The sequence below is a fragment of the Ranitomeya imitator genome, chromosome 6, assembly GCF_032444005.1.
Source record: "Ranitomeya imitator isolate aRanImi1 chromosome 6, aRanImi1.pri, whole genome shotgun sequence".
In the NCBI taxonomy this organism is placed as follows: domain Eukaryota; kingdom Metazoa; phylum Chordata; class Amphibia; order Anura; family Dendrobatidae; genus Ranitomeya; species Ranitomeya imitator.
Genome location: NC_091287.1, coordinates 549,858,362 through 549,877,064, shown reverse-complemented (window position 1 = coordinate 549,877,064; position 18,703 = coordinate 549,858,362). Strand labels below are relative to the sequence as shown.

Here is an 18,703-nt window from a genome sequence, read left to right as displayed (position 1 = left end):
TGCTGCTGGGGCCCCTGATACCGTCACTATGTGGCCCTTACACCTGATATATAGGTGCTGAGTACAGGCGGCTGCTGGGGCCCCTGATAACGTCACTATGTGGCCCTTACACCTGATATATAGGAGCTGAGTACAGGCTGCTGGGGCCCCTGATACCATCACTATGTGGCCCTTACATCTGATATATAGGAGCTGAGTACAGACGGCTGCTGGGGCCCCGATACCGTCACTATGTGGCCCTTACACCTGATATATAGGAGCTGAGTACAGGCTGCTGGGGCCCCTGATACCATCACTATGTGGCCCTTACACCTCATATATAGGAGCTGAGTACAGGCGGCTGCTGGGGCCCCTGATACGTCACTATGTGGCCCTTACACCTGATATAGAGGAGCTGAGTACAGGCGGCTGCTGGGGCCCCTGATACCGTCACTATGTGGCCCTTACACCTGATATATAGGAGCTGAGTACAGGCTGCTACTGGGGCCCTGATACCGTCACTATGTGGCCCTTACACCTGATATATAGGAGCTGAGTACAGGCTGCTGCTGGGGCCCCTGATACCATCACTATGTGGCCCTTACACCTGATATATAGGAGCTGAGTAGAGGCTGCTGGGGCCCTGATACCATCACTATGTGGCCCTTACACCTGATATATAGGAGCTGAGTAGAGGCTGCTGCTGGGGCCCCTGATACCATCACTATGTGGCCCTTACACCTGATATATAGGAGCTGAGTAGAGGCTGCTGGGGCCCTGATACCATCACTATGTGGCCCTTACACCTGATATATAGGAGCTGAGTAGAGGCTGCTGCTGGGGCCCCTGATACCGTCACTATGTGGCCCTTACATCTGATATATAGGAGCTGAGTACAGGCGGCTGCTGGGGCCCCTGATACCGTCACTATGTGGCCCTTACACCTGATATATAGGAGCTGAGTACAGGCTGCTGGGGCCCCTGATACCGTCACTATGTGGCCCTTACACCTGATATATAGGAGCTGAGTACAGGCTGCTGGGGCCCCTGATACCGTCACTATGTGGCCCTTACACCTGATATATAGGAGCTGAGTACAGGCTGCTGGGGCCCCTGATACCGTCACTATGTGGCCCTTACACCTGATATATAGGAGCTGAGTACAGGCTGCTGGGGCCCCTGATACCGTCACTATGTGGCCCTTACATCTGATATATAGGAGCTGAGTACAGGCTGCTGCTGGGGCCCCTGATACCATCACTATGTGGCCCTTACACCTGATATATAGGAGCTGAGTACAGGCGGCTGCTGGGGCCCCTGATACCGTCACTATGTGGCCCTTACACCTGATATATAGGAGCTGAGTACAGGCTGCTGGGGCCCCTGATACCGTCACTATGTGGCCCTTACACCTGATATATAGGAGCTGAGTACAGGCTGCTGGGGCCCTGATACCATCACTATGTGGCCCTTACACCTGATATATAGGAGCTGAGTAGAGGCTGCTGGGGCCCCTGATACCGTCACTATGTGGCCCTTACACCTGATATATAGGAGCTGAGTACAGGCTGCTGGGGCCCCTGATACCGTCACTATGTGGCCCTTACACCTGATATATAGGAGCTGAGTACAGGCTGCTGGGGCCCCTGATACCGTCACTATGTGGCCCTTACACCTGATATATAGGAGCTGAGTACAGGCTGCTGGGGCCCCTGATACCGTCACTATGTGGCCCTTACACCTGATATATAGGAGCTGAGTACAGGCTGCTGGGGCCCCTGATACCGTCACTATGTGGCCCTTACACCTGATATATAGGAGCTGAGTACAGGCTGCTGGGGCCCCTGATACCGTCACTATGTGGCCCTTACACCTGATATATAGGAGCTGAGTACAGGCTGCTGCTGGGGCCCCTGATACCATCACTATGTGGCCCTTACACCTGATATATAGGAGCTGAGTACAGGCTGCTGCTGGGGCCCCTGATACCATCACTATGTGGCCCTTACACCTGATATATAGGAGCTGAGTACAGGCGGCTGCTGGGGCCCCTGATACCATCACTATGTGGCCCTTACACCTGATATATAGGAGCTGAGTACAGGCGGCTGCTGAGGCCCCTGATAACGTCACTATGTGGCCCTTACACCTGATATATAGGAGCTGAGTACAGGCTGCTGCTGGGGCCCCTGATACCGTCACTATGTGGCCCTTACACCTGATATATAGGAGCTGAGTACAGGCTGCTGCTGGGGCCCCTGATACCATCACTATGTGGCCCTTACACCTGATATATAGGAGCTGAGTACAGGCGGCTGCTGGGGCCCCTGATACCATCACTATGTGGCCCTTACACCTGATATATAGGAGCTGAGTACAGGCGGCTGCTGGGGCCCTGATACCATCAATATGTGGCCCTTACACCTGATATATAGGAGCTGAGTGCAGGCTGCTGGGGCCCCTGATACCGTCACTATGTGGCCCTTACACCTGATATATAGGAGCTGAGTACAGGCGGCTGCTGGGGCCCTGATACCATCACTATGTGGCCCTTACACCTGATATATAGGAGCTGAGTGCAGGCGGCTGCTGGGGCCCCTGATACCATCACTATGTGGCCCTTACACCTGATATATAGGAGCTGAGTACAGGCTGCTGGGGCCCCTGATACCATCACTATGTGGCCCTTACACCTGATATATAGGAGCTGAGTACAGGCTGCTGGGGCCCCTGATACCGTCACTATGTGGCCCTTACACCTGATATATAGGAGCTGAGTACAGGCGGCTGCTGGGGCCCCTGATACCGTCACTATGTGGCCCTTACACCTGATATATAGGAGCTGATTACAGGCTGCTGGGGCCCCTGATACCATCACTATGTGGCCCTTACACCTGATATATAGGAGCTGAGTACAGGCTGCTGGGGCCCCTGATACCGTCACTATGTGGCCCTTACACCTGATATATAGGAGCTGAGTACAGGCGGCTGCTGGGCCCCTGATACCATCACTATGTGGCCCTTACACCTGATATATAGGAGGTGAGTACAGGCGGCTGCTGGGGCCCCTGATACCGTCACTATGTGGCCCTTACACCTGATATATAGGAGCTGAGTACAGGCGGCTGCTGGGGCCCCTGATACCATCACTATGTGGCCCTTACACCTGATATATAGGAGGTGAGTACAGGCGGCTGCTGGGGCCCCTGATACCGTCACTATGTGGCCCTTACACCTGATATATAGGAGGTGAGTACAGGCGGCTGCTGGGGCCCCTGATACCGTCACTATGTGGCCCTTACACCTGATATATAGGAGCTGAGTACAGGCGCCTGCTGGGGCTCCTGATACCGTCACTATGTGGCCCTTACACCTGATATATAGGAGCTGAGTACAGGCTGCTGCTGGGGCCCCTGATACCATCACTATGTGGCCCTTACATCTGATATATAGGAGCTGAGTACAGGTGGCTGCTGGGGCCCCTGATACTGTCACTATGTCGCCCTTACACCTGATATATAGGAGCTGAGTACAGGCGGCTGCTGGGGCCCCTGATACCGTCACTATGTGGCCCTTACACCTGATATATAGGAGCTGAGTGCAGGTGGCTGCTGGGGCCCCTGATACCGTCACTATGTGGCCCTTACACCTGATATATAGGAGCTGAGTACAGGCTGCTGGGGCCCCTGATACCATCACTATGTGGCCCTTACACCTGATATATAGGAGCTGAGTACAGGCGGCTGCTGGGGCCCCTGATACCGTCACTATGTGGCCCTTACACCTGATATATAGGAGCTGAGTACAGACGGCTGCTGGGGCCCCTGATACCATCACTATGTGGCCCTTACACCTGATATATAGGAGCTGAGTACAGGCTGCTGGGGCCCTGATACCATCACTATGTGGCTCTTACATCTGATGTATAGGAGCTGAGTACAGGCGGCTGCTGGAGCCCTGATACCATCACTATGTGGCCCTTACACCTGATATATAGGAGCTGAGTACAGGCGGCTGCTGGGGCCCCTGATACCGTCACTATGTGGCCCTTACATCTCATATATAGGAGCTGAGTACAGGCGGCTGCTGGGGCCCCTGATACCGTCACTATGTGGCCCTTACATCTCATATATAGGAGCTGAGTACAGGCGGCTGCTGGGGCCCCTGATACCATCACTATGTGGCCCTTACACCTGATATATAGGAGCTGAGTACAGGCTGCTGGGGCCCTGATACCATCACTATGTGGCTCTTACATCTGATGTATAGGAGCTGAGTACAGGCGGCTGCTGGAGCCCTGATACCATCACTATGTGGCCCTTACACCTGATATATAGGAGCTGAGTGCAGGTGGCTGCTGGGGCCCCTGATACCGTCACTATGTGGCTCTTACATCTGATATATAGGAGCTGAGTACAGGCGGCTGCTGGGGCCCCTGATACCGTCACTATGTGGCCCTTACACCTGATATATAGGAGCTGAGTACAGACGGCTGCTGGGGCCCCTGATACCATCACTATGTGGCCCTTACACCTGATATATAGGAGCTGAGTACAGGCGGCTGCTGGGGCCCCTGATACCATCACTATGTGGCCCTTACACCTGATATATAGGAGCTGAGTACAGACGGCTGCTGGGGCCCCTGATACCATCACTATGTGGCCCTTACACCTGATATATAGGAGCTGAGTACAGGCGGCTGCTGGGGCCCCTGATACCATCACTATGTGGCCCTTACACCTGATATATAGGAGCTGAGTACAGGCTGCTGGGGCCCTGATACCATCACTATGTGGCTCTTACATCTGATGTATAGGAGCTGAGTACAGGCGGCTGCTGGAGCCCTGATACCATCACTATGTGGCCCTTACATCTCATATATAGGAGCTGAGTACAGGCGGCTGCTGGAGCCCTGATACCATCACTATGTGGCCCTTACATCTCATATATAGGAGCTGAGTACAGGCGGCTGCTGGAGCCCTGATACCATCACTATGTGGCCCTTACACCTGATATATAGGAGCTGAGTACAGGCTGCTGCTGGGGCCCCTGATACCGTCACTATGTGGCCCTTACATCTCATATATAGGAGCTGAGTACAGGCGGCTGCTGGGGCCCCTGATACCGTCACTATGTGGCCCTTACACCTGATATATAGGAGCTGAGTACAGGCGGCTGCTGGGGCCCCTGATACCGTCACTATGTGGCCCTTACATCTCATATATAGGAGCTGAGTACAGGCGGCTGCTGGGGCCCCTGATACCGTCACTATGTGGCCCTTACACCTGATATATAGGAGCTGAGTACAGGCGGCTGCTGGGGCCCCTGATACCGTCACTATGTGGCTCTTATACCGGTAACTTGTAATAATGCCCGTTTCATTATAAATCTTAGTATCCATCACTGTTGTGCTCTGCTGGGACTCTGTATCCCTCTTGCATTGTAGGGCCCCTGAATACTCTGCACATAAGGGCCCATATCACCAATTATATCATTTGCAATAGTTGCCCTCCTACTGCCCTGTAATGACAGGTCCCTGCATGGTGTGGATCCTAAAGCTATGTTCACATGTGGGAAGGGGGCTGCGGGTTTTCCCGCAGCGGATTTGATAAATCTGCAGGGCAAACCCGCTGCGGTTATCCCTGCAGATTTGTCGCGGTTTGAGCTGCGGGTTCCGCTGCGTGTTTATCCTGAACTGGTTTACTATTGATGCTGCATATGCAGCATCAATAGTAATGTTAAAAATAATGATATACTCACCCTCTGACGTCCCGATCTCCTCAACGCTGCACGCGGCGGTCCGGTTCCAGAGATGCTATGCGAGAAGGACCTTCGTGACGTCACGGTCATGTGACCGCGACGTCACCGCAGGTCCTGCTCGCATAGCAAACCTGAGACCGGACGGCCGCGTGCAGCGTTGGGAGGTGAGTATAGCATTATTTTTTATTTTAATTCTTTTTTTTTTTTTTTTTTTTTTACACAAATACGGTTCCCAGGGCCTGGAGGAGAGGAGAGTCTCCTCTCCTCCACCCCGGGTACCACGCGCACATTATCCGCACAACCCCATGTAGGAAGTAAGCAGATCAATGCATTCCTATGGGTGCAGAACCACCGCGATTCTGCACAAAGAAGTGACATGCTGCGGGTTGTAAACCGCTGCGTTCCCTCGCGTTTTTTCCTGCACAGCGGTTTGCGGTTTCCATATTTACATATTACTGTAAACGCAATGGAAGCTGCATCGGACCCGCAGCTGCAAAATCGCTGCGGTTCCGCGGTAAAAACCGCTAAGTGTGAACATGGCCTAAGACTTAAGGACCCCCCCTGTAGGTGCTGCACACCAGTTATCTGTCTGTACGGCTATCTTGGTGCCGACACAGTGAACGTGTACTCTGCCGTTCATAATTTTCGGCCATCTTTTCCTACTGGAGGCGTACACGCAAATACGCCCGAAAAGGGTGCACAGCAGAGCGTTCTCTGTACACACAATTATAATTTATGTGGGGCTTTTGGACGTTAGCCCCTATGTGACCGAGGAACCCTTATTTTATAACTACTTGTGTGCAGTCTGTGATCTATTAGTATACCCAAGTCTTTTTCACACGTGCTGTTACTTAGTTCTATTCCTCCCATTCTGTATATGCTATTTTTCATTTTTCTTACCCAGATGTTGTACTTTGCATTTTCCCCTGTTAAAAAACATTCTGTTAGTTGCTGCCCACTGCTCCAGTTTATTTACATCTTTTTGATTCCTTTCTCTCTCTCTTCTTTAACCCCTTAATGACCGCCAATACGTCTTTTAACTGACCTGAGATATAGGAGAATAGCCTCCCCATACAGGTGACAATCCATCATCTGTCGGCTGTACACTATAGCTGACAACTTGCTGCACCAGCCACGATCAGTATTTGCACCTTCTAAATCTGTTTAACCCCTTAGATGCTGCTGTCAATAGTGACTATATCATTATAAATGGTTAACAGAGTGTGGGGGCTTCCTCTTTATCCCAATTGGTGCCCTCAGATCATGATTTTGTGTTCCTGATGTTTGCCATGGCAATTCATGACCAAATAGTGGCCTTAGAGTCTGACGGCTGTAGTAATCTGTTTAGAAGTTAGCAACATTTAGGTGGTAAAAATACACATTTTCATTTCTGTCATACCACTTTGCATTAATTCCTGTAAAGCACCTGAAGGGTTAATAAAGTACCTGACAGCAGTTTTCAATATGTTTAGGGGTGCTGTTTTTAAAATGGTATCACGTTTGGGGGTTTCCCAATATATGGGACCGCTAAAGTCCCTTCAAACATGGATAAGTCCCTAAAAAAATAAATTTTGTAAATTTCTTTGAAAAAATGAAAAATTGCTGCTACATTTTTAAACCTCCTAAAATGCTAACAAAATAAAATAACATTTTACAAATGGTCCTGATGTAAAGCAGACATGTGGGAAATGTTATTTATTAATGGTTTGCTGTTATATGACTATCTGGATTAAAGGGATAATCATTCAAATTTAGAAAATTGCTAATTTTTTAACATTTTTCTCAAATTTTTGATTTTTTTTATAAATAAACACAAAAAATGTTGAACTAAATTTACCATTATCATAAAGTAGAATGTGTCACGAAAAAACAATCTCAAAATCACTGGGATTTGTTGAAGCGTTGCAGAGTTATTACCACATAAAGTGACACTGGTCAGATTTCAAAAATTTGGCTCGGTCACTAAGGGGTTAATATTCGCTTTCCCTCCTAGCTTTGTGTTATCAGCAAATTTACTCAGTTTATCCTCAATTCCTTCATCTAAATCATTGATAAAAATGTTGAACAGAGTTGCCCTGTGGTACCCCATTTGAGACATTCTTCCAACTGGATGTGCAGCCATTTATGACCACTCTTTGGGTCCAATCACTGAGCCAGTTATGAATCCACCTAACAGTTGCCCTGTCCATTCCGTAGTTGATCATTTTTTTCGATAAGGAAAGTATGAGATACTTTATCAAATGCTTTCCTGAAGTCAAGATATAGTATATGTACCGCTTTTCTCTGATCCACCCAGTCAGTGATTCCATCATAGAAGGAAATTAAGTTAGTCTGACATGACTCATTAGTTACAATCCCATACTGGCTCTGGTTAAGCACTTCATTCTCATCCAGGTACTTGCTTACATGCTGGTTAACAGTTTGCTGAAAGATCTTTCCTGGTATAAAAGTAAGGCTCACTGGCCTGTAATTTCCTGGGACCACCTCTTCTCCAATTTTCTGGGACTTCTCCTGGTCTCCAAGAATTTTCAAACATTGTTGAGATTGATTCAATAATTTCCTCGGCTAACTCTTTCCGTACCCTAGGATGTAACTCATCTGTCCCTGGAGACTTGAATTCTTTTATGTTAGCTCCGTGATTCCTCACCATCTCTCTGTTTATGGATAGTGTGGATTTTTCTATTCCTTCGGTAGTCCAGTGAAAATCAGTTGATGTTACAATTACTTTCTGAGAGAAAACTGAAAATAAGACTTTAAGGCCATGTTCACACAGTGCGTTTTTTACTGCGGAACCGCAGCGGTATTGCCGCTGCGGTTCCGCAGCAGTTTTCCATGCAGGGTACATAACAATGTAACCCTATGGAAAACAGTCACTGCTGTGCACATGGTCCGTAATTTCGTTTAAAAAGCCGCGCAGAATAGCTGCGGCAAAAAAGAAGGAGCATGTCACTTCTTTTTCCTGAACCGCAGCGGTTCTGCACCCATAGACCTCCATTGTGAGGTCAAAATCGCAGTAAAACCCGCAGATCAAAAATATATCTGCGGGTTTTACTGCGATTTGATGTGCAGAACCGCTGCAGCAGGAAGTGCGGGGGAGCGGGCGGAAGTGCGTGGGCGGAGTGTGGCTGCCCCCCCGTGCTCCGATCCCGCCCCCCCGTGCTCCGATGCCCCCCTCCGTGCTCCGATGCCCCCCCCCAGTGCTCCGATGCCCCCCCCGTGCCCTAATCTCCCCCCCTTATACTTACCCGGTGTCCGTCCGGCCGTCTTCTCCCTGGGCGCCGCCATCTTGCAAAATGGCGGGCGCATGCGCAGTGCGCCCTCCGAATCTGCCGGCCGGCAGATTCGCTCCAAAGTGCATTTTGATCACTGAGATATAACCTATCTCAGTGATCAAAATAAAAAAATAGTAAATGACACCCCCCCCACTTTGTCACCCCCATTGGTAGGGACAATAAAAAAATTAAGAATTTTTTTTTTTTCTTTTCACTAAGGTTAGAATAGGGGTAGGGTTAGGGGTAGGGGTAGGGTTAGGGTTAGGGTATTTTCAGCCATTTTAGCCCTAAAAAGCTTCCTAGGAAACACACAGTCTCTGCATAGAAAACTGCATAAAAAAAGGATAAAAAAACGCATCAAAAAACGCATCAAAAAAGGACAAAAAAAGGACCTGCGTTTTCTGCCAAGAGCTGCAGTTTTTAAAAAAAACTGTCCTGAAAAAAAAAGGATGGAAATCCTGAACGTGTGAACATACCCTTAAAGTTCTGCTCCTCAACATACCGTAATTTTTTACCATTTCACCATATTCATCCTGTAAAAATCCTAGAGCATCTTTGACTTTTCTTTTAGTTTTGACATAACCCTCAAATCATTTTGTTTATTGCTTTTATCTCTTGTAAGTCTAAAAGGGGATATCCGTGAAGTAACAAAAAATGTATCTAAGCACTAACAGGCAGGTAATTGCCACTTACCTGTTTGTTGTGCCCGGCGCAGAGATGTCACAGACCGCTCCTGCCGGAGATTCAGAAACCTCTGCTGACATCAGTTCTACAGAGCAGAGGCTTCTTTTCTGGTCCGCTCTATCGACGGGGCGAAACTTCCAATGTCATTCTGATTGATAGCCGGATTCCGCTGTCTAATCAGAATGCCCTCGGAAGTTTCGCCCCGGCATGTCAGCACATGCAGCTGAATCCCCGGCAGGAGCGTTCTGTGACAGCTGTATGCTGGAGAAAAACAGCACCGTGCACAAGAGGCAGGTAAGTAACAACCACCTGCCTGTTAGAGCTTAGCTGGCTAGCAGCCGCAAATCATGCCGCTACAGCGACAGAAACTAAATCTATGTGCACATCCAAATACTCGGAGACCACCCGAGCTTGTCCGGGAAATCTCGAGTAACGAGTATACTCTCTCATCACTAAGCATGGCAAAAGTAAAAAAAAAAAAAATATATATATAAATTAAAAAAAAAAATGAAAAAAAAAAATATATATAAAAGTTCAAATCACCCCCTTTCGCCCCATTCAAACTAAAACAAAACAATAAAAAAAACAAACCTACACATGTTTGGTATCGCCGTATTCAGAACTGCCCGATCTATCAATAAAAAAAAGGATTAACTTGATCACTAAACGGCGTAGCGAGAAAAAAAAATCCAAACGCCAGAATTACTTTTTTTTTTTTAGTCGCCGCAACATTGCATTAAAATGCAATAACGGGCGATCAAAAGAACATATCTGCACCAAAATGGTATCATTAAAAATGTCAGCTCGGCACGCAAAAAAAATAAGCCCTCGCTCAACCCCAGATAATGAAAAATGGAGACGCTACCGGTATCAGAAAACTGTGCAATTATTGTTTGTTTTTTTTTTTAAAGCAAAGTTTGGATTTTTTTTTTTTTTACCACTTGGATAAAGAAGAACCTAGACATGTTTTGGTGTTTATGAACTCGTAATGACCTGGATAATCATAATGGCAGGAGGTCAGTTTTAGAATTTAGTAAACCTAGCAAAAAAGCCAAACGAAAAACAAGTGTGGGATTGCACTTTTTTTTTGCAATTTCACCGAATTTGGAATTATTTTCCTGTTTTCTAGTACACGACATGGTAAAACCAATTGTGTCGTTCAAAAGTACAACTTGTCCCGCAAAAAATAAGCCGTCACATGGCCATATTGACGGAAATATAAAAAAGTTATGGCTCTGGGAAGGAGGGGAGCGAAAAACGCAAAACCAAAAAAAGCTCTGAGGGTTAAGGGGTTAAATCTCTGGAGATATATAATGCGACGCCTCCTGCCCATTTATCAAGTCTGTTTCTTGCAAATAAGTGGTATCCTTCTAGCCTTGTATTCCAATCATGTGTATCATCCCACCAAGTCTCAGTGATGCCAATGACATCATATTTCTTCTCCCACTTTAGTAGCTCCAATTTTCCTTGTTTGTTGCCCATGCTCTGTGTGTTCGTATAGAAAGTTCTTAGTTTGTGGTCGATTTTCTTTCTCCAATATTTTTATTCTGTTTTCTTTTCTTTGCCATTAGAAGTGGAAAGGAAGAACAAAGTTCTCAATAGTATTTTCCGTCCTTCCACCCCTCGCTCTTTTCCCTTCCTTCCTTCTGTTCCTCCTCCCCTCTCTCCTTTCCCTTCTTCTTCCGTCCCTCCTCCCCTCTCTCCTTTCCCTTCCTTTCTTCCGTCCCTCCTAACCTTGCTCCTTTCCCTTGCTTTCTTCTGTCCCTCCTCCCCTTTCTCCTTTCCTTTCCTTCCCTCCTCCCCTCGCTCCTTTCCCTTGTTTTCTTCTGTTCCTACTCCCCTCTCTCCTTTCCCTTCTTTCCCTCCATCCATCCTCCCCTCTCTTCTTTCCCTTCCTTCCATCCCTCCTCCCCTCGCTCCTTTCCCTTTCTTCCTTCTGTCCCTCCTCCCCTCGCTCCTTTCCCTTCCTTTCTTCTGTTCCTTCTCCCCTCTTTCCTTTCCCTTCCTTTCTTTTGTCCCTCCTCCCCTCTTTCCTTTCCCTTCCTTCCCTCCGTCCCTCCTCCCCTCTTTCCTTTCCCTTCCTTCCCTCCATCCATCCTCCCCTTGCTCCTTTACCTTGCTTTCTTCGGTCCGTCCTCCCCACGCTCCTTTACCTTGCTTTCTTCGGTCCCTCCTCCCCTCGCTCCTTTCCCTTCCTTCCGTCCATCCCTCCCCTCGCTCCTTACCCTTTCTTCTCTCTGTCCCTCCTCCTCTCGCACCTTTCCCTTCCATTCTTCCTTTCTTCCTTCCATCCATCCCTCCACCCCACCTTTTACCTTCCTTCCTTCTGTCCCTCCTCCCCTCACTCCTTTCCCTTCCTTCCGTTCCTCCTTCCCTCGCTCCTTCCTTCCTTCCTTCCTTCCTTCCTTCCCTCCTTCCCTCCTTCCTTCCCTCCTTTCCTTTTCTTCCTTCTGTCTCTCCTCCCCTCGCTCCTTTTCCTTCCTTCTCTCCATCCCTCCTCCCCTCCTTTACCTTCCTTCCGTCCGTCCCTCCTCCCCTCGCTCCTTTCCCTTTCTTCCCTCTGTCCCTCTTCCTCTCGCACCTTTTCTTTCCTTCCTTCCTTCCATCCATCCATCCATTCATCCTCCTCTCCCTTCCTTCTATCCCTCCCATCCTTCCTTCCTTCCCCTCATTCGGTCATTACTTACTGTGCTGGTCCTTGGCTTCCTTCTCCCTCCTCCGCGGAGCGTCCACAGATCTTGCTCGCACCTTTGTAGAAATTCCCTTTCATCAGGCGACATGTTCCGGGTCTTTCAGTTTCCATCATGTCTTGCTTTTCATCTTCCCAGGATCTTCAGGTGGCAGAATGAGTGTCCCAGACTACATGCAATGTGCCGAGGACCACCAGACCCTCCTTGTGGTGGTCCAGTTTGTGGGCGTCTTAAAAAGTGACAATTTCTTCAAGATCTACAAACGCATCTCCTCAGTGTCTCAGGTGAATGTCAGCAACTCCCAGCGCGCCCTGTACATCCGCTACCGCCATCAATATCCGGTGGAGAACAACGACTGGGGAGATTTCCAGACCCATCGGAAGGTGGTGGGCCTCATCTGTGTGGCAGAGTGCGGCCTCCTGAACGAGCTGTCCCCCATCCTGCGCAAATACGAGCAGAACAAGGAAGTCTACAGCTCCACCCTGTACGACTCCCGACTCTTTGTGTTTGGGCTGAAGGAAGAGCTGCAGGACCAGTCCCGGACTGATGTAGCCGTCTACCCCAGCTACGAAGACTGTGAATCCCTGGAGAAATGGGTGGAGGATTTTGTCCAGTCCTTGTTCATTGTATTGGAAAGTAAAAGGCTGGACCGGACGAGCGAGAAGTCCGGGGAAAAAATCCCTCTGCTCTATGTGCCCTATGAGAAGAAAGATTTTGTGGGGCTGGATCCGGACAGCAGGTAGGTCTCACTCCAATGTAATCCAAGATACCCTGCATTGTGGGTTCTCAGTGACGCCATCCCCAAAATATTTTGCTAGGCAGCTGCAGTCACTGTCTACATAAATTACATGTCCTGTATTATACTCCAGAGCTGCACTCACTATTCTGCTGGTGCAGTCACTGTGTACATACATTACATTACTGATCCTGAGTTACATCCTGTATTATACTCCAGAGCTGCACTCACTATTCTGCTGGTGCAGTCACTGTGTACATACATTACATTACTGATCCTGAGTTACATCCTGTATTATACCCCAGAGCTGCACTCACTATTCTGCTGGTGCAGTCACTGTGTACATACATTACATTACTGATCCTGAGTTACATCCTGCATTATCCTCCAGAGCTGCACTCACTATTCTGCTGGTGCAGTCACTGTGTACATATGTTACATTACTGATCCTGAGTTACATCCTGTATTATACTCCAGTGCTGCACTCACTATTCTGCTGGTGCAGTCACTGTGTACATACATTACATTACTGATCCTGAGTTACATCCTGTATTATACCCCAGAGCTGCACTCACTATTCTGCTGGTGCAGTCACTGTGTACATATATTACATTACTGGTCCTGAGTTACATCCTGTATTATACTCCAGAGCTGCACTCACTATTCTGCTGGTGCAGTCACTGTGTACATACATTACATTACTGATCCTGAGTTACATCCTGTATTATACTCCAGAGCTGCACTCACTATTCTGCTGGTGCAGTCACTGTGTACATACATTACATTACTGATCCTGAGTTACATCCTGTATTATACCCCAGAGCTGCACTCACTATTCTGCTGGTGCAGTCACTGTGTACATACATTACATTACTGATCCTGAGTTACATCCTGTATTATACTCCAGAGCTGCACTCACTATTCTGCTGGTGCAGTCACTGTGTACATACATTACATTACTGATCCTGAGTTACATCCTGTATTATACCCCAGAGCTGCACTCACTATTCTGCTGGTGCAGTCACTGTGTACATACATTACATTACTGATCCTGAGTTACATCCTGTATTATACCCCAGAGCTGCACTCACTATTCTGCTTGTTGCCATTGAAAACAGCCAGCAAGCAGAATTATAAAAGCAGTTGTGCACTGTCACACTTCCGATTAGGGATATGTGCACACAGTGCCTTTTTGGTGCCTTTTTCGCAGCGTTTTTTTTTTCTACGCGGAAATGGGCCAAAACCGCAATTGAATCCTTATGGAAGGTTATTGGATAACAATCCTGAAGTGTTTTGCACATGATCAGTAAATTTCCGTGCATACTTGCAGTGTTTGTTTGTTTTTTTCCACAGCATGTCAGTTCTTTGTGATTTGTGCAGCGTTTTTCACCCATTGACTTCAATTGAGTCAGTCAAATCCGCAGGTATACAAATGGATTTTTGTTTCCGTTTTTACCGGCTTCCTATGGTATTTTTCACGCTGTCATCTGTGTGGCAGCGTGGGAAATACCGGCGCGGTGGTTCTTATCAGCGGTAACGCTACTGCCGATAAGACAGTCTGTCAGCGCTGCGGGGTCATGCTGGCAGATGTCAGCGTGACCCACAGGCATGGGCTGAGGAGACTACTGCTCTCATCCTCATGTCTGGTTACTGCTGATGGGAGATGTAGTATCATCTGCTGGCACCTCTGCTCACAGTTAAAATAATTACTAATCCACATAAAGCTATAGAATGGGACGGCACTAGAACGATACCATATACAGCAGTCAGGACTTGAGATGGGATCCAGAGTATTAGGCGTCACGCTTACTCCGGGGTATGAGGTGCTCAGCAGCTGAAAACTAATAGTTCATTTGTACTCATAAGTAAGAAAATATGCGGCACTCACCCCAAATTCTGCAGTGGAAAGCGTGAATTTTAATGGAAAACTTCAACAGATAAACATCCGTTACAACATAAGGTAAGCAGGAGGGTGCGGTGTTGGAGCTTGGACCAAGCTCCAACACCGCACCCTCCTGCTTACCTTATGTTGTAACGGATGTTTATCTGTTGAAGTTTTCCATTAAAATTCACGCTTTCCACTGCAGAATTTGGGGTGAGTGCCGCATATTTTCTTACTTATGAGTTAAAATAATTACATACACATTCAAATAAAAATAAAAACTCATTATACTCACCTTAACGTCCAATCCCTGATGCCCTCGTCTCCTAGAAATAATTTGAAATAGTGTCCCATGGCGATCTCACTTGTAGAACAGTCACATCGGGAGATGTGACTGCTCTGCCCGGTTGCTGACGATACACTGACAGGAGGTAATCGCTCCCACAGTATATTACTGATCTGCCATGAGAGGTCATCAGCTCCGGTGATCTCACTTACGTCACCGCTGCGTGCGAACCTTCCTCCACAGCATTAGTGTCGTAAGGGAGATCACCGGAGCTGATCAGCTGATGAACTCCGGCGAACTCTCTCACGGCAGCTCAGTGATACACTGCGGGAGCGCTTACCTCCTGTCAGTGTATCGCCGTCTGTCTTATAAGTGATCAGGATCGTCGTGGGACATTATGGATTATCTTCTCTGCAGACAGTTGAGGAATATTGTGGTTTATTTTTGTTGCAGGAGACATTGGCTTTGGTGGATTAGGCGTTCTGTAAGTATGGTTTAATTAAGATTATTAAAGGAGTCTGTGTCATTATTTCAAATAAAGGACTTTATACTGGGTGTCTGTTTTTACACTATCACTATTGGGTTACTAATGGATAGGTGTCTTAGATGCCTTTACTTTACATTACTATCCTGTGGTCTTGATGTCACCTGACAATACAAAGGTGACCTCAACCCCACAAATATAAACCCCACTTGCCACCATTACAGGGCAAGTGGGGAGAACGAGGCTAAGCGCCAGATTTGTCACATCTTATAGTTGCGCCTTTCCTGGGGTGGTTGAGAGCTGATGTTTTTAGTCTGGGAGGGTTTAATATCCATGGCCCCTTCCTAGGCTATTAATATCAGCCTGCAGCTATCTGCCTATCCTTTGCTGGTTAGATTTTATAGGGGGACCCTATGTTAATTTTTTTTTTCTGTAAACTAGCCAGTAAAGTCTAAGCAAACAGCTGTGAGCTGATATTAATAGCCTGAGAACATTTATGGCTATTGGCTCTTCCCAGAATATTAACATCAGCCATCGGCTTTCCCTCTGCTGGTTATTAAAATTATGCAGGAGCCCACGCAATTTTTTTCTTTCCTTTTTTTTAAGTTAACAGTTCGTGTCTGGTTACAACCCATGTATGTTCCTCCTGTTAATGCAAATACATAGGCTGATGACTATAATATTGTATCATACAATTAGGTTCTGTAGAATGACGTAGATCTGGGGATTTATTATGATGGAATATAGGCTGAACTGGATGGACAAATGTCTTTTTTCGGCCTTACTAACTATGTTACTATGTTACTATGTTATGTGTGGGTTTGTGTTTTCTTATCGGCTTAGTAATGTGGGGCTGACACCTTTTCATTACTTAGCCTGCAGCTAGGTGTCAATGACAGCTGCTGACACCAACCCCTACTAAATGCATCAGCATGAAAAAGGTGGTGATGAACCAATAAATTACATCACAAAACTTTTTTTCAAATATCTTTATTTAGCTCAAAAAAGCATTCAGTGCTGTATAAAAACGCACCAAAAATGCGGCAAAAATGTGCGTCTTTTTTCCACAGCGTTTTTCCTGCCATGAGATGCAGAAATTTCTGCAAGCAAATACTCAACGTGCGCACACAGTCTAAGGCTAGGTTCACATTGCGTTAGTGGGTATCCGCTAACGGAATCCGTTACATAGCGCCACTAACGCAATGTAAAGGATCCGTTAGCACACCCATTGACCGCAATGTATGTAACGCATCCCTAATGCATGCCATTTTTGGCATGCGTTAGCGATGTTCCGTTATTTTGTGATGGACCTCAAACGCTGTCTGCAGCGTTTTTGGGTCCGTTCTCGCTAGCACAGATCGGGCATCTGCGCTAGCGCGTTCGCTAAACACGATCCCTTTTTGGACATTGCGTTAAAGCAGTCCGTTAGTGCAGTCCGTTTAGCACATACGCTAATGCAATGTGAACCTAGCCTAAGAAGGGAATGGGAACAAGCTGTTCCTTTTGTGATTTATAGATGGACTTTCTCCATATCGCTCTGTCAAGGATAACAGAGAGATCCCGCAGATCCCACCACTGCCACCAATTTGTCAAACAACGAACAGGGTAAATCAAGGGCCACCGCCAGTCGTCTATCCGTGCCTGTTGGACACCCGTTACAGGTATTGTATTGCTTCAGGGATGCGGTGTCTAGAGCAATAGAAGGAGCCATTTTATATATTTAATCCACAAAGTAAGCAGTGTTTATAAAAAAAAAATATACAAAACGGACAAAACAATACGATATATGCAATTACATCAAATACAAAGGCTAAACAGAAGAAATGTACTAAAGCTGATGTCGCTGGGTTGCCTTTGGCTTTTATGAAGTGGAACTCTTCTTTTTTGGGGGGTCGATGGACAGATCTAAAGTAAACTGAATCTCTCAGGACTGATAAAGATTATAATTTGGCATTTGTTTTTAATGAACACAAGTAACACACACATGCCTCCCTTCTGGTGACTCGTAACATGGCGGCTCATGCCATGGGGCTCAGTCTCTAACAAATTATGGGATTTCCAAATTCCACGATAACTTCGCCCCTGGAGGTCCCAGGTGGGAGATATTACTGTCATAATTCCTATCGGGATTTTACCTTTTTATATAGATAGGAAACCTGGCATGGATAGCATCATCCATCTGGAGCGTTATTAACTTGAAAGGTGCTGTCTCAACCGCCCAGTGACGTAAGACAATGCATTGTTTGTCACAACCTCGAAAAATATGACAGATATGAAAGTCGTATCTATGCCGTTCATAAAAACCTCAATTCAGAATTTCTATAAGGAGGAAAAGGATTTTAAGGTAATCTACTTGCTTTTCTGTTCAATCATAGGTTATCTCTCTGCCATAAATCGATCGGATTCCAAAAACGCCTATTTCTGGCTACAATCCATCAGATAATCCACTTTAATTACCTGTTCCATGCAAGGGGTCACATAGAGTTTAATAGAGTGCTAGCCTTGGTTCAGTATTCACTATGAGAACTTGATAGATTTTTACAATTCTATCTACTACACCCTCGTTTCTTCAGACTCTTGCGTACCGTATCTTATTAGTGACCCGTCTCGTTCTTCATTCATCCACAGGCATTACAAGAAGCGCTGTCAGGGCCGCATGCGGAAACACGTGGGGGATTTAAGCCTGCAGGCTGGGATGCTGCAGGACGCCCTGGTCCATTATCACATGGCTGTGGAGCTGCTACGAGCCGTCAACGACTTTGTGTGGTTGGGAGGTAAGAGATGGTTTATCACCGATATCCTGGGGTCAATCACAACTGCGCACGTGGGAGGATTATCCCAAGTTTTCGTTTTTTCACAACTTCATGTAATGTATTAAAATATAGGAAAACCCACATATTAGAATATTTATTAAAATTATTTTAGCAAAA

At 47.0% G+C, this 18,703-nt stretch overlaps 2 protein-coding genes across 2 annotated transcripts in view; one reads left to right on the top strand and one right to left on the bottom strand.

Annotated features, from left to right (window-relative positions):
- The window catches only part of TRAPPC9 (trafficking protein particle complex subunit 9), a 645,843-nt gene that overhangs the window by 30,123 nt on the left and 597,017 nt on the right, over positions 1–18,703 (top strand). Inside the window, exons 2-3 of the mRNA XM_069731953.1 lie at positions 12,524–13,124; positions 18,402–18,547. Coding sequence (XP_069588054.1) covers positions 12,541–13,124; positions 18,402–18,547 — 730 coding nt within the window. The 5' untranslated portion in view covers positions 12,524–12,540. The remainder of the gene's footprint in view (positions 1–12,523; positions 13,125–18,401; positions 18,548–18,703) is intronic.
- LOC138643467 (high mobility group nucleosome-binding domain-containing protein 5-like) lies at positions 11,807–12,187 on the bottom strand. The gene has a single exon (XM_069732372.1). The coding sequence runs from the start codon at positions 12,185–12,187 to the stop codon at positions 11,807–11,809; it is 381 nt and encodes a 126-aa protein (XP_069588473.1).